The sequence below is a fragment of the Scatophagus argus genome, chromosome 20 (genome assembly GCF_020382885.2).
Source record: "Scatophagus argus isolate fScaArg1 chromosome 20, fScaArg1.pri, whole genome shotgun sequence".
NCBI lineage: Eukaryota > Metazoa > Chordata > Actinopteri > Scatophagidae > Scatophagus > Scatophagus argus.
Window position 1 is genome coordinate 16,240,171 of NC_058512.1, and position 13,971 is coordinate 16,254,141.

The 13,971-nt window shown below is 40.2% G+C and overlaps 1 protein-coding gene across 1 annotated transcript in view; it reads left to right on the top strand.

Moving 5' to 3' along the window:
• Positions 1-902: 902 nt before the first annotated feature.
• The window catches only part of npr2 (natriuretic peptide receptor 2), a 50,711-nt gene continuing 37,642 nt past the window's right edge, over positions 903-13,971 (top strand). Inside the window, exons 1-4 of the mRNA XM_046374779.1 lie at positions 903-1,923; positions 10,517-10,698; positions 12,805-12,918; positions 13,576-13,711. Coding sequence (XP_046230735.1) covers positions 1,227-1,923; positions 10,517-10,698; positions 12,805-12,918; positions 13,576-13,711 — 1,129 coding nt within the window. The 5' untranslated portion in view covers positions 903-1,226. The remainder of the gene's footprint in view (positions 1,924-10,516; positions 10,699-12,804; positions 12,919-13,575; positions 13,712-13,971) is intronic.

A 13,971-nucleotide genomic window follows, 5' to 3' on the forward strand; every position in this document is an offset into this window, starting at 1 on the left:
GCAGGTAAGTGTGAACCGGATGTGTGTGATCAACCCAGTGACCAGAATATTGGGATTATACCCTTCTGTAAACCACTGTGCATTTCTATGTATCACATGTTAGATTTGGACATATCATAAGTAGTGAATAACTTTTAGTTTAGGTTTAGTCGCAAAAAAAACATTTGATTAGGAAAACAAAATGTTTTGGCCCCTGATGTGTTTCAGATGAATCCATAAAGCAAGGAAGAAATCAGCATACATATGAAAGTGGTTTGTTACTATGTTGTTTCGCCTCTACAATCTAAAGTCACAAAGATAAAAACAAACAAACTGCGCACACAATGTGCTCATCCTTTTGAGATGAACTTTTTTCTTTTTTTAACCCCATAACATTAAACTTGACATTTTACAGAAACATAATGAACCCCATACAGTCTTCAACGTTGATCCACACTGTACTCTGTGAATTGGCCTACAGGGGGCGACTCACGACTGTTTTGAGGGGTTTATTCACGCACTGCAAAAAATAGGACTTTCGAATATTTTAACATGTAATCATTTTATAAAGTCTGCCCTTCTTAGCTTTGCAGTCACATTTGTCACTGAAACATGAACAGCTCGACCACATGTAGCCCTCTCACTCGGTGCCTTATGCAGTTTCATTCGGGAGTGTGATTTCAGAAGCACTGAGGTTAGTCAGGATTAATCAGGTAATTCAATAAATTAGGTCTTTTTTTATTCAGAAAACTCTTAAAAATATAATCTGCACTAAAATAATCTCAGCAAACGGGAACATTGGGTGATTTACATTACAAATAATCGTAATGAACTAAGTGGTCAAGTGATTAATGGAAGTGGACTTTTCTTGCAGTGTGTGACGTGTGGGGGCCGAGCAGAGGGCTGCTCTGATTTAAGTTGCAGTCATCTGGATGGATGTTATCACTCTCTGGGAGACTATCAGTGTGAGGACCACGCTGCGCCGGAAAAGTAGCTTTGGGAAGTACATGAACCTCATTTACCGTGGATTTACGCAGCGGGGACGCATGGCACAGCCGGGCCGGCACGGCAAGATGATGGCTTTACTAACTTTGTTTAACTTTTAAGAGCAAAGGAAACAGAGAGCGGGCAAGAGGGACACTTATGGTTTGGTGTCAGGGCGCCACAGCCGGCCGTGTCTCTCCTCTCCAAGCGGTGCGCTCTCCGTGACCATATTTTACTCTTTGAGACTTCCAATCGGCTGGGACATGGGATGCAGAAGCACGCTGGGATGCTGCCTTCTTGCGGCGCTGTCCTGCTGCCTCCTCCCCGGCTGCAGAGGTAATATAACTGTGGCGGTGATGCTCCCGGACAACCACCATAAGTACCCGTGGGCTCTGCCGCGCGTCTTCCCGGCCATCCTCATGGCACAGGAGGACCTACACGATAAATACGGGCTACTGCTCGGTCGTTACATAAACATCCTGAACTACAGCACTGAGGACCCCGCCGCGGGCTCGTGCGCCGAGAGCCGGGCGCAGGTGGTGGCCGTGGACGCCAAACTTTACATCCGTCCGGACGCTTTCTTCGGACCCGGGTGCGTGTACCCGCTTGCCTCCGTGGGGCGTTTCGCGTCCCACTGGAAACTCCCGCTGATCACCGCAGGAGGACCCGCGTTTGGCTTTGACAAACTTGATGAATACCGGACCATCGTGCGCAGCGGGCCGTCCACTACCAAACTGGGGGACTTCACAAACGTCCTGCACACGCACTTCAACTGGACGTCCCGGGCCGTGGTGATCTTTTATGACCTGCGGCAGGACGACCGGCCGCACTACTTTCTGTCGGAAGGGATCTACCTGAACCTGAAGGAGGTGATGAACATCACGGTGGAGGCCCAGCCGTACGAGGACGACTTCAAATACTACAAAGATCTCATTACTTTCATGAAAGAGCGCGGGAGAAGTAAGTACATGCTGAAAGAATAAGTGTGATTTCAAGTTTTAAATACTGGGAACTGGCACATGAAACGATTTAGGCCTGTGGTGGTTTTAGGTTTTAGCAGGTTTTAGTCTTTATGATCTAACTTTAAAATAAATGTTTTTATTTCCTGCATGAGCTGTTTTTGCAGTTTGTCTCTGAGTTCAGTGACGTTTTCTGGAAATAGAGCACATCAGCAGCTGGCTGCTATAAAGATAATGCCAGTGGAAGGTGAAGGAAATTCCCTTCAACTGGATGATGTGCGTGGGAAACAGTTTAATAAAGTTGTCTCATCGCCTACAGGCAGATTCATATCTCTTCGCCGATTAAGTGAGTCGGTCGACCTGGAGTTGCAAGGGAGGAAAAATATTTTGGATAAAGTGTTTAATTTGGAGAATTAATTTGAGCTGTTTAACAAAATGCTACAATTGGAGATTCCGCTTTTATATAATGAGGTCACAGTGAAGTTTTTTCCCCCCTTAGCAGATGCAAACAGAGGTGGACAGGAATAGGTGAGGGGGAGGGAAAAGCCCGTTTATTCCGCAGTTATTACAGAGGAATGTTAAGGCTGTGTGCAGTCTGCTGCTGCTGCCCGTTTATTGCCTTGCAGAGGACCACCACCTGCGTTTTTTAAAGAGAAAGAGTGAGAGAAGGGGGGGTTAAGATCAAATGGGTGCCCTCTCAGCGAAAACACGTCTTGTCTATGTGGTTCACTTCATGCGTTCTTGCTGCTGCTGCTGCTGTTCATTCACTCGTAATAAAAACCCCAAATAAAAGTCAGTCAACTCATGCTGTGAAGCCAAACTTTATTCACTTTGCTATATTTAATTTCTTTTCCAAACATGGGGGGGGCAATGACGACCTTTTGTTTCTTAAAATACCAAACAGCGGGCTGAACTTTGGGGGGAATTTGACTGAGAAGATACACAGGAGAATAGAATATTTCTTTATGATGGAAATAAAGAATGTGTGGTCTTGGGTTTTAATATTTCACTCAGCAGAGACATAAATATCTGCGATGAGTAGCTGCAACATTTAATACAGAAGATATATGATGCTGACAGCAGTCTGGAATAAGATTTTCTCACCTAAGAGCTAAGTAAAAGGCTAGGGGGACGCTCGGTGTTTAAAGGAACACCTTTTCAAATATTTAGTCGAGTTACAAATCAGTCATTTTCTGTTTTAATGAAAATATAGCCGCTGTTTTTGTTTTTTTTTTGTTCGAGCATAAATCACACAGCAGAGCTGCTGTTAAATCACTCGTCACTGTTCTCTCCTTAAGTTTAATTAACTGGAAACATTGCGAGGCTGACTTAAAGATTACTGCTGTTGTGAAAAGTTAATTGCGTGACTGAGAGGCTGGGCTGTGGCTCGTGCATGCGCGCAGCTGCACACGTGTCTGTGCGTGAAGAGAGACAGAAACCAACCCAGAATACCAAAAGCTGATGAATGGACCACATCATTTGTCAAACTTGCAAGAGCAAAGGGTGCACAGTGACATGTTCCTCTACCTACTTAGGACTGTAACCAAAGGATTTATTAACAGTAAATAGTCAACTTACCAATGCTTTATAGTTCCCTCCATTATGAGGAACAAATTTATGGTTTCCAGGTTGTAAAAAAACCCTTTCTCTTAACCTTTTTATGAGAGAATATTACAGTTATAAATGCTCACAATTCATTAAAGAAATCAATTGTAAAATACATTTGTTTGGATTCTTTCCAGGATCAAGATGACAACTGAGGGAAAAAAACATTTGTATGAGCTGCTTTGCAAAGCAATTCCACGTGTTAGTTAGTTTGGAGAACAGGTTGGCACATTCAGAAATATTTCTCTGAAAGACTTTAGATTATGCTGAAAGTCACAGTCGTTGTGCTATCTTGTTACAACATTGTTGTATTTTCAAAAAAATAAAATATTCCAGCAGCAGTCCAGTATTTATCCACTCGTAAAAGGGACCAATAATAAAGAAAGTAATGGGAAAAGAATGCAATATTTCCCCATGAAATACTTGATTAGGTTTAAATATACTTCCCCCTCTTTGCTTGTTTTGTCTATATCACACACAATCGTGCCAATCTAATGTTTTCTGATATTTAAATGTTTGTGTTCTTTTCACTTAACATGCAGAAATGCGCCTGATCCAACCGTAGTGCATGGGCGTGTTGCAAAATCTTTATCTCCCTATACTCCAGGGAACATTTGGAGGGAATCGTTTTTGGAGCCAGCTCAAAATCTCAAAGCAAAGTGTGCTTCCAACCAGTAAATCTTGAAGTATTACAGTTTCTGGCAATGCGAAACATACAGTTTTACAGCCTTTAATCAGTTGTTACAGTAACAACATCAACAAATAATGGAATAAACGGAATGTAAAGGTAATTAAAAGGTGGTGCAGCAGCAGTGGAAAAAGGTGAAAAGTGCAAGCAGTCAAACACCTTCTCAGATGAGTTATGGAGCTACCACAGTGAGCTGGAGGTCAGGGAAGCTAATGGTTTTGTCAGGGCTTGCCCCGGCTTGGTATTCAGCTCACTTTTATCCCAGCAGACAACCTGCGGGCTATCAGCTCTGCAGTGTCACCTGACTGGGTTCAAACTGCATGAGGTTGAGCCCAGGTGAGAAAGGAAACTGTGGCTTTTAATGTGAGCCCACACATCATCGGAGCTTTGACACTAATTGCATGCTGTTGTGGGGTTAAACACCACTCCCACCATCACCGCCAACATTTCCTGAATTCCTCAGTTTAATACCTGGAAAAAAATGAAATGTGGGATGCAACCAAGTACACTTCCTCAACTGGTACCTTTCTTGAGTATTTTCCATATGATTCCTTTCTTGAGTACCACTCCACCTCGCTGTATTTAATCCTTCTGACAGCTGGAGGTATGTGTTTTATAGATTCTGATTTTAGATCCAACATCAGATAAGCTCATTATTCAGACCCTCTGGAGCAGTACGTCCCAGGCTCACTGCCTGTCAGTGATTTTGGTAGATTTGATTCATTTCTGGTTTGTAAAGGATTGTGCACCAGTGAATTACAGTATCAGCTAAGGTGCTGCACGGTCACATACTCTAAGTTTGTGGTCCTGTCCTGTTGAGATTTCAGGCATCACACACTCACATCACTCACAAATCAAATCAGGAATAGGAATATTCACGAGGAATCTTCCTGAAATTGCACTGTAAAAGTACAAAGTTCATTCGTTTTCTTTCACCATTCCTCTCCATTGGGTCACCAAGAAAACACTGTCCAGGGATTCAAAAAGGGAAACATTTGCCATAAAATGTCTGTAGTTCTGAACTTCACACCGGCCAACAGCTCTTTCAGTGCACCATAACTGCTGAAATCAAAATCACAATGCACTGTAGACACATCTAAAATGTTTTAGACAATTCGCCGTCTTGTAAAGGCGTATGTAACCTTTCAGCTGGTCTGCATGAAAACTGTTATTTCACTATCTTCAGTTTGGGGGATTTTCATTTACATAACAGACCCTGTTTCACACTTGAGAATACTTCTAAATGAAAGCAGAACTCTTCTTTGGAATGGAGTATTTTTACTTAAAGGGTCAGTTACCCATAAACATCTTTTTCTCAGTTACCTCTATCAGCATCTCAGTGTTAACAGTTTACCGAAATGACCTTTCACCAAAGAAATAGTCCCTATTAAAACTGTTCACAATGTGTTCCGTGAACTGACCAGAGCAATGGTTACACACTTTCTGACATGATACTTTCTGATGTTCCTTTAGATGTAATTTTTCAATGCAGTGAGCATCACAAATGAAATTACATTCACCCGTGTTATATTATGGTGGGGGCAAAAATCTGTGAGATGGATGTATAAAACCCTGGATAGACAAAAGTAAAACTATCTGCCCGACTCTCTGAACCGTAATGCAAAGGTGTTGAGTCTCTCTTCCAGCTCTGGCGCAGTGTGAGATGAAATCAGTACTCTGAATACCGTGAATATATTCCAGCTCCCATCACATTGCCCAGTGACACTCTTACCTTGTTGCTTTCCAGTCCATTAATGGCACACAGGAGGGAAAATTTCAGCTGCGTGAGTGGAAGACTACATCAGGCTGTGTTGCATTGCCTTTCTTTTCTTTTTCAAGTACATATGCCAGTGATTTGCATCACCCAGTGAGTAATGAAGAGTCTCTTCACAATGAACCTCAGGTAGTGCCTCCGTGTAATTACAGGAATTCTGTTTCCTGTGAAAACACTCTGAAGATGCAACAGTATCTCGATAAATGTTGCGTTCACTGATTCAGTTTTGCAGTTTTATATGCAAAGAAATGCTGCAGAGGTATAGCTATAAGTCATGTATTTATATGTATGAGTGATAAAAGCCCCCCAGAGAGATGAGAACACAAAAGAACAAGTAGCTAGAGGATAATCTTCTGTGAAAAAGATTCAGCTACAGGATAAACATGACATAGAGTCATGCTAAAAAAATCCAGCATAATCCAATTGAGAAGGCAACACTAACACATAACTGGCTGCCTCTCTGTTTGTGTACTTGCATATAATTATCCATGGAGCCGTCGCCAGTTAAGTGTTCAAATTTACAAACCAAACCAAACACAGTGTAATTAGGAATCTAAATTGTTTGAATTATGAAAATGAATCTTACAGGAGGTGCAAGAAAATCACTTTTCAGCTGGTCCAGAGAAATCTGTAATCCAGATCTCTACATTAACTATCACAAATCTTTAGTTTTACCAGTCTTTTTCATCTGTTTCCAATACAAATCAGCTTGTATCAAAATTTTGTATAATCAAATGGCATTTACTTGATGCTGGATCATCAAGACACAGTCTCTATAAAATTACTAAGATAGAGGAAGCTGACACAGCTGCCTGTGTTCTAGCAGCTTCATTGCTTTCAGTTTTTAATTCTTCTAGAGAGATGTCAACTTGGTCAACAGTGATGATTTTTGAGGATGTAGCTCGTTGAACTGTGTTGTGTTACGCTGAGGGGTTGTAAACTTTTGTCCACCCTCGTGTGTGTTATGTCGTGTTTCCTGTGAATCTCTTGTGCATGGATCAAATTTGAATTTTCTGCAAGAACATCAAGTTCTTCTTGAATTTCCCTCAGGATCAATAAAGTATCTATCTATCTATCTATCTATCTATCTATCTATCTATCTATCTATCTAAAAAGTGAGGCTGATGTCAGTGAGATAAAATTACGGTGTGATGCAGTGAATCCCTTGGAAGTAAATTATTAAAATTCACTGATTGGCTACAAATGAAAACAGTTCCAGCCACAGTTAATTTAAAAACTTTTGACATGACAAGAGACCTGCCTGCCAATCAGAAACAAGCATTGTCTATGGTCAGCAATTAAGGCCAGGTTACGTGTCACTATACAACAATGCAGTGCAAGTTGTAGGCAAGTTCCTTGAGGCTACAGGAGAATATCCACAACACAGCATTTTTGAAGTCATGTTAGAAAATCCAGAATGAGAAGGTGACAGTATTGTGGATAAAAACTGATAAAAAGCATCCCTCTTAAAATGATTATTCATCTAATTCCATATTTTTTTTATCACATTTTGTTTATCTTGGCACAATTGCCCTTTAATTTCAGTGTCATTATCTGGAAACATGGTGGACTGCATTATTTTTAAGGAAGAAACACTCACTTACACTTAATGTATGTACATTCAGAATTTTAATTTGCATTCGGAGCTGAGTTGACATCAAACCACATGTAGTACGAAGAAACTACGGGATGTACAGTATGTCATCTTTCAAAAATGAAAGTATGCTCACTTGCGATGTTGAGAAATCCTTTCAAAAAATTGGATTTGCATCAGGAAACAAATCTTAACTGGCTCAGCTGTAGAAATCTGTCAACAAGTTTTTGAGATATCTTGCTAAATCAGAAAACAGTACTGAAAGTCTTACCTCCTTAATTGAGATCAAAATGAGGTGTAATTATGTAAAATTCATGACATTAATTTGTCTCATGAAGATATGAATTTAGGACTTAATAACAGGCTAAATTATACAAGAAGGAGCTTTTCTGTAGTGTAGAGATTAGAGCAGGAGCAGGGCTGATTACCCTCCTGAAGTGGAACAACTTGTACCAAACAATTTAATGTGTTTTTGTGTAAAGCCTCAGCAGGTCCACGCACTGTATGACTGCTCCAACACAGGAGGACATTTTACCCCAGCTGTGGAGCACATTTATTTTGGGAGTGGTCCAGGACAGAGCAGGACTACTTGGCTTGGTGAACGATGTGGGAGGAGATGAGAATTGGGGTCTAACACATGAGGAAATGTCTGCTAACTGGGAGGACTGCCTGGCAGCTGGCAGCCTCCACTCTGACTTAGGCCACGAATGGAAATAATGCTACGTTTTTTATTCATGACTCAGCGGCAGGAGGGAGTAGGTGGCAGGGTGAAGGTAGTGGGTAGAGACACTGTCAGAGCTTTTAACAGATTCCTGCCAACAGCGAAGTGTTGCCGTGTTTTTGATCAAGACAGTGACTACCTGCTCGCTTAGTTTAAAGATAACATTTCTTTTCTAACTTTTTGTTTGTGTTTGAACTATATTCAAACATGTCCAGTCCCGAAAAAACAGAGCCAAAAGTATTAGATTCTAATTTATTCAGCTAAAGTTCTTGTAAGTAGGGCTGTGTATTAGCAAAAATCTGGTGAAACAACATGTCTCACTATTCAGTGATTATAATTCAATGAGTTCTGAAGTAGCATGATAGGGTTCTACGTGATACACTATTTTCATCTTCAACTTCTGGAGAATTTTTTAAAAAATATTTTTGTATTGTTGTATTCTTTTTCCAATTTTTACTGGAACTTGGCAGCACCAAAATAGCACCCAAAACTTCAGCTGATACACTAGACAGACAAAAGTATTGGGCATTTTTGCCCATTCGTGCAGTAGAGCATTTGTGAGGTCAGGCACTGATGTTGGACCAAAAAGCCTGGCTCACAATCTCTGTTCCAGTTCATCCTGAAGGTGTTTGATGTGGTTAAGGTCAGGGCTCTGTGTGGGTCAGTCAAGTTCCTCCACACCAAACATTTCCCTCGGGATCAATAAAGTATCTATCTATCTATCTATCTATCTATCTATCTATCTAAAATGGCAAGGGAAAGATAATGTGTTATATTAGAATAATTACTTTCTCAAGGTTAGGTCAGGTCCTTGTTATGCACACTATAATTACAATTCTAATTTAATTATAATTACATAATTACATGGTTACCGTCCAACATTTTGTTGATCCGTTGATTCTTCCACAACCTTAATTTGCTCACCTGAATTGTTCTTTTGCACACAGCATAAAGGAGTCATAACTCCTTCAGCCTCTAGAGAGCTTCGTCACTTCAGCACAAGCACATGTTATTTTAGGGAATTTGCTGAAAGGACTGGTGCTGTTTCTTTTCTTGGCAGGACAATCTGGTTTGAATCCCTTTTCTTCCTTTAGTTGTTTCCACTGTGAGAAGATCTCTGAACCAATGTTCTCCCTTATCTTTGAGTGATTGTTGTCTTATTTTTGGCATCTTTGCAGCCTATGATAGATGTTTCATTTTTGCATCATGCTGCAGAAGACTGCGTCGATCCTGACCGTGATTTGAATCGGACATTGCGAAAGTTGAAATATGTGCCAGCTGTGAAAGTGTATTATCCACCACTCATGTTATCCTGCTGATTTCAATCGGTGTAACTTCAAAAATGGTGGAAAATGTGTCACACAGCTCTGGTTTTAATGGACATTATTGGAGTTATCAGGTAGAAGGGCAATGAGCTGCTACACACAGGAAGCTGAAACACATAATGAAATCCAGCAGCATTTAATGTGCAGGTCTGACTCCACTACAGTGCAATGCACATAATTTAAAAAAGGCAATACAGAAGTGACAGATTTCTACTTTAAAGCTGATTTTGTTGCATCTCCAACATCTCCCCCGAAAGTTTCCCTGAGCCCACTGAGGATGCAGAGCTAGATGAAAGGAAATTTGAGTCAAGGAGTGTATCTACTAGCAAAGAGGTCAGCTACCCACTAGCTACAGGCTCCTCACACTGCTCCAGGGTTTTCATGCTCTTAGTCCACCTCCTTCTCTGCAGCCTCAGTTATGTGTCTTATTTGTGTCTGTCTCTGCATGGATGCACAATGTTACATCTGGCATTTATTTGTCTATGCGTACCACTTGTTTTGAGTGTAAATAATCAAGTGTGGCTCATTGCTGAAAATGAACAGATTAAATAGAAAAATCAGATGCAGACAAAGTTCAGAACAGCCTGTATTGTAAAAGAGGCCTTATTTGACTTATCATGGAGAGCTTCACTAAATCCAGTCAAGCTGTTTGTATAATTGTTGTGACTGAAAAGCCTGTTCCCAGTGCAAATCAGCTTGTCTCAATGATTATCTTGAGTTTCAGTATCACCAAGAAGGCAAAACGTCAAAACCAAGATTGCTGCTTAAGAATGAAAATCACACTTGACTCTAGAAACTTTATGTTTAAAGAAAAGCAATATTCCAAAGAAGCAAGCGAGTAATTAAGATAAAGATCATGTTTTTTTTCATTCTTTTTCTACCTGCAGTTGTATACATCTGTGGTCCCCTCAACACTTTCCTGAACATCATGAAACTGTTTCAAAGTGAGATCCCAGACCCAGAAAACTACGCCATATTCTATCTGGACGTGTTTGCTGAGAGTTTGGCGGAACACAAACCGTGGCAGAACTCCGACCCAGACTGGGCCGATCCCATCAAGGTCTTTAAGGTACAATGGACACAGTGAGCATGTGCGTGGACATATAGACTCACATATACAATATGTAGCAACACCACACTTGACAAAATTCAGAGTCTTACTAATTAGAAGCAGGGAAGGTTAAAGTCACCGTTTGGCACCAGAGAGGTGTATCTCTGACAAAGGATATTTAATTTGCTCTTTCTGTTCTTTTCTTCTCTAAATCCCAGCATTTCTGTCAGATTCCACAGACTGACTCACACAAAAAGAGCCCTTAAATCTAATTGAAAACTGACGCTTGGTTTAAATACTTTCAGAATCTGCTGATTAAATAACATGTGTTTCACAACATTTCTTAAAACAAATCGGAATCAGGTGAAGCTTTTATGGTAGTGCAACATATGTATCAGAGTGGCTTATGTGCCCTCTTAACTGATGATTTTAGGAGGCCACATCATTTTTGCCAGTGGGTGTGGAAATTGACTCTCCCTAAGGACAAAGACCCCTCAACCCTTTCAACCACTTTGAGGAACGAATTTTTTGCATGGCACTAATGAATGAGGGGATGTGTTTTCGCAGGAAGCCATTTAGCCCTACAAATTAGTGCACTGAGACATAAGAGAGCAGGCCCAGATGTGTCGCTTGTCTAATTTATCTTCCTAAATGTCACACTGGTTTCTCTTAATTCTCTTAATTCAGAGTTCACAAAGTTTTGAAGGAGAACTGCTTTCTGAATGTAAGTTAGCATAATATTAAATTGATTATAGCAATTTATGTCATAATAGATGCACAAAAAGCTTAAATTACAGTTGAAACATTAACTTCAGAAAAGGAATATCTTACTTTGCTTTCTTTATGTAGGACTTGGGTGTTTTAGTGATGCACCCGTATGCAAAATTCCTTACACATCTCCACCTTTTGTCCCTGTACATTTACAATATCCTGTTAGTCATAATATGTTCTGCTGAAATGTGCATAAGCTAACAGCAAAATGATAATAATCAAATATTTGAATTTGTTTGGTCAAACAAACACGGTAATGAAGGATGGGATGAACACTTTTACTCATTTTATTTTGTCACATTAAATGAAAAATTCTTCAAACTACTTTAATCTGACTACAAAGATTCAAAACATTGTGGTTTGTGTCAGGATGTTATGCTAAATTTATATTCAAGAAGAAAACAATTTTAAGATTGAAGATGAGATTTAATGACTGGTTGATGGGATTTTTTCCCGTAGTGAAACAGTGACTTGGTATGAGACAACTTTAGCATTAAACACATTCATCTTATCATCTGTTCATCTGGGTATGAACTGCTCCTAACCTTGGCAGGAGGACCAAATTTTGGCTCCCATTTTGTTGATAATGCAAGGCGCTCATTTGTCTGTAAGCCATAAAAGGGCTCATTACTGCAATATGTTTCCTTCAGAGCGATGATTGCTTGTGGAAGTTTGTGATGGGGTTCCAATAACTCTTGTTACATCAAGAAAAAAGACAAAACAAAACAAACAAACAAAAAAACAAGCCATTGCCTTTGCCAAGCCATGTTTCAGCTAAGAGCAAAGCCAGAGGATTTCATAGAAATGTCTAAAACTTGTTTTTGTGATGGCAGCAACTACAGCATATTGACAGAATCAAAGGTCACTTGAGGCAAATATTTGAACTGAAAATGTTTTATTTCACTATCCATTACAGCACTGAATTGCTTAGTCAGTATGCTGTTTTTGACTCTCAGCTACAAGCAAGAAAAGGACGACATTGAGCCCCTGAGTGCTCAGGATTTGACATGCTGAAATACAAATTTCTAATAAATAAAAAAATAAATGAGCTAAATTATGTCCACCATTACTCCAGTCATTTAATTTCTGAATAATTTTAAAGATTAAGAATGAAAATGAGATAAAATAAAGTGCCAGATGGCAGCTTCATACTACAGAACGCCTACAACAGGAAACTCACAAGAATTTGTTTTTGCAAGGCTTTCACTTATCCTGCATGTGGACATTTTCCAAATTCAGGAAGTTGGGATTCGGAGTCTTGTTCAGTCTAACAAAGACAGACATGCTGGATATTTTCAGGATCAATACTAAAGTCCTCTTACCTCATGTTTTCCCACTTTGTGTCTTCGCCAGTCTGTTTTCATCATAACGTATCGGTCCCCCGATAATCCAGAGTACAAAGACTTCCAGAGGAAACTTCATGCCAAAGCTCAGAGGGATTTTGGTGTGCATTTGGAACCATCACTGGTGAGTTGTAGCCTGTGAAAACCCTATGCATTCGCAGTAGCATCACAACCTCTTTAATCTTTGGTAAGAGATTTTGACCAGAAAAATTCCCACTGTGCTGGGTAACTGTCAGCAGAAAATGATGAACGATAATGACATTGACACTGATTTTGGTGATTAATAGTTTTAATTCCTGCTTTCAGCTATTAAGTATGGGAGTTTCACAAAAGTACATTAGATTGTACTTTATAAGAAATCTTCTCATATGTTTGCTGGCAAAATGGTTCATCATTTCATATGAACATGCTCTCGATTGTTGGCTGACAGATAACTAATTGTAATTCCACCATAAGTAATGTTTTTTTTTTCTTTTTTATTATACTTTATTAATCCCAAGATGGGAAATTACTTCTCTGCCTTTAACCCATCACTGATTGAAACACACACACATGCAACATGCAACATGCAGTGAAACACACAGGAGCAGTGGACTGCCATTTCAGGCATCCGGGGAGCAAAACGGGGAGGGAGGGGATGTTAAGTGCCTTGCTCAAGGACACACCAGCCAGCTAACAGACTTGTTTTTGTTCTGTCACTAAGGTTCTTAATCATATCACTAAGTATTGCACAAATTCACATTGCTGCTCCTTGTTAAAAATGATGTCTCTCTTCTTGTAGATGGACTATATTGCTGGCAGTTTCTATGATGGTTTTGTGCTGTACGCCATGGCCTTGGAGGAGACGCTGGCAGAGGGCGGAGCCCAGAATGATGGCATTAGCATCACCATGAGGACACAGAACCGCCGATTCTGGGGTGAGCAAAAGTTGGTGAAGTGCTTTAACGTGTAAGAAGGGCTTTGCACGTTAGAGTAGGTCGTAAAACATTATGTGTGACTGTAGCAAGCTGTCATATGTTGTTATATTTCGCTTTAGCTACACATGGATACATGTGACCTTATCCCAAAATGTGAACATGATATTGATAAAATATCTTTAAGTATTCAGAGTCATTTTGCTGTGAAGCCACGGCTGCCTCTGGGAATGGTGCTCTCCAATAAACGTGCAGAGGCCAAG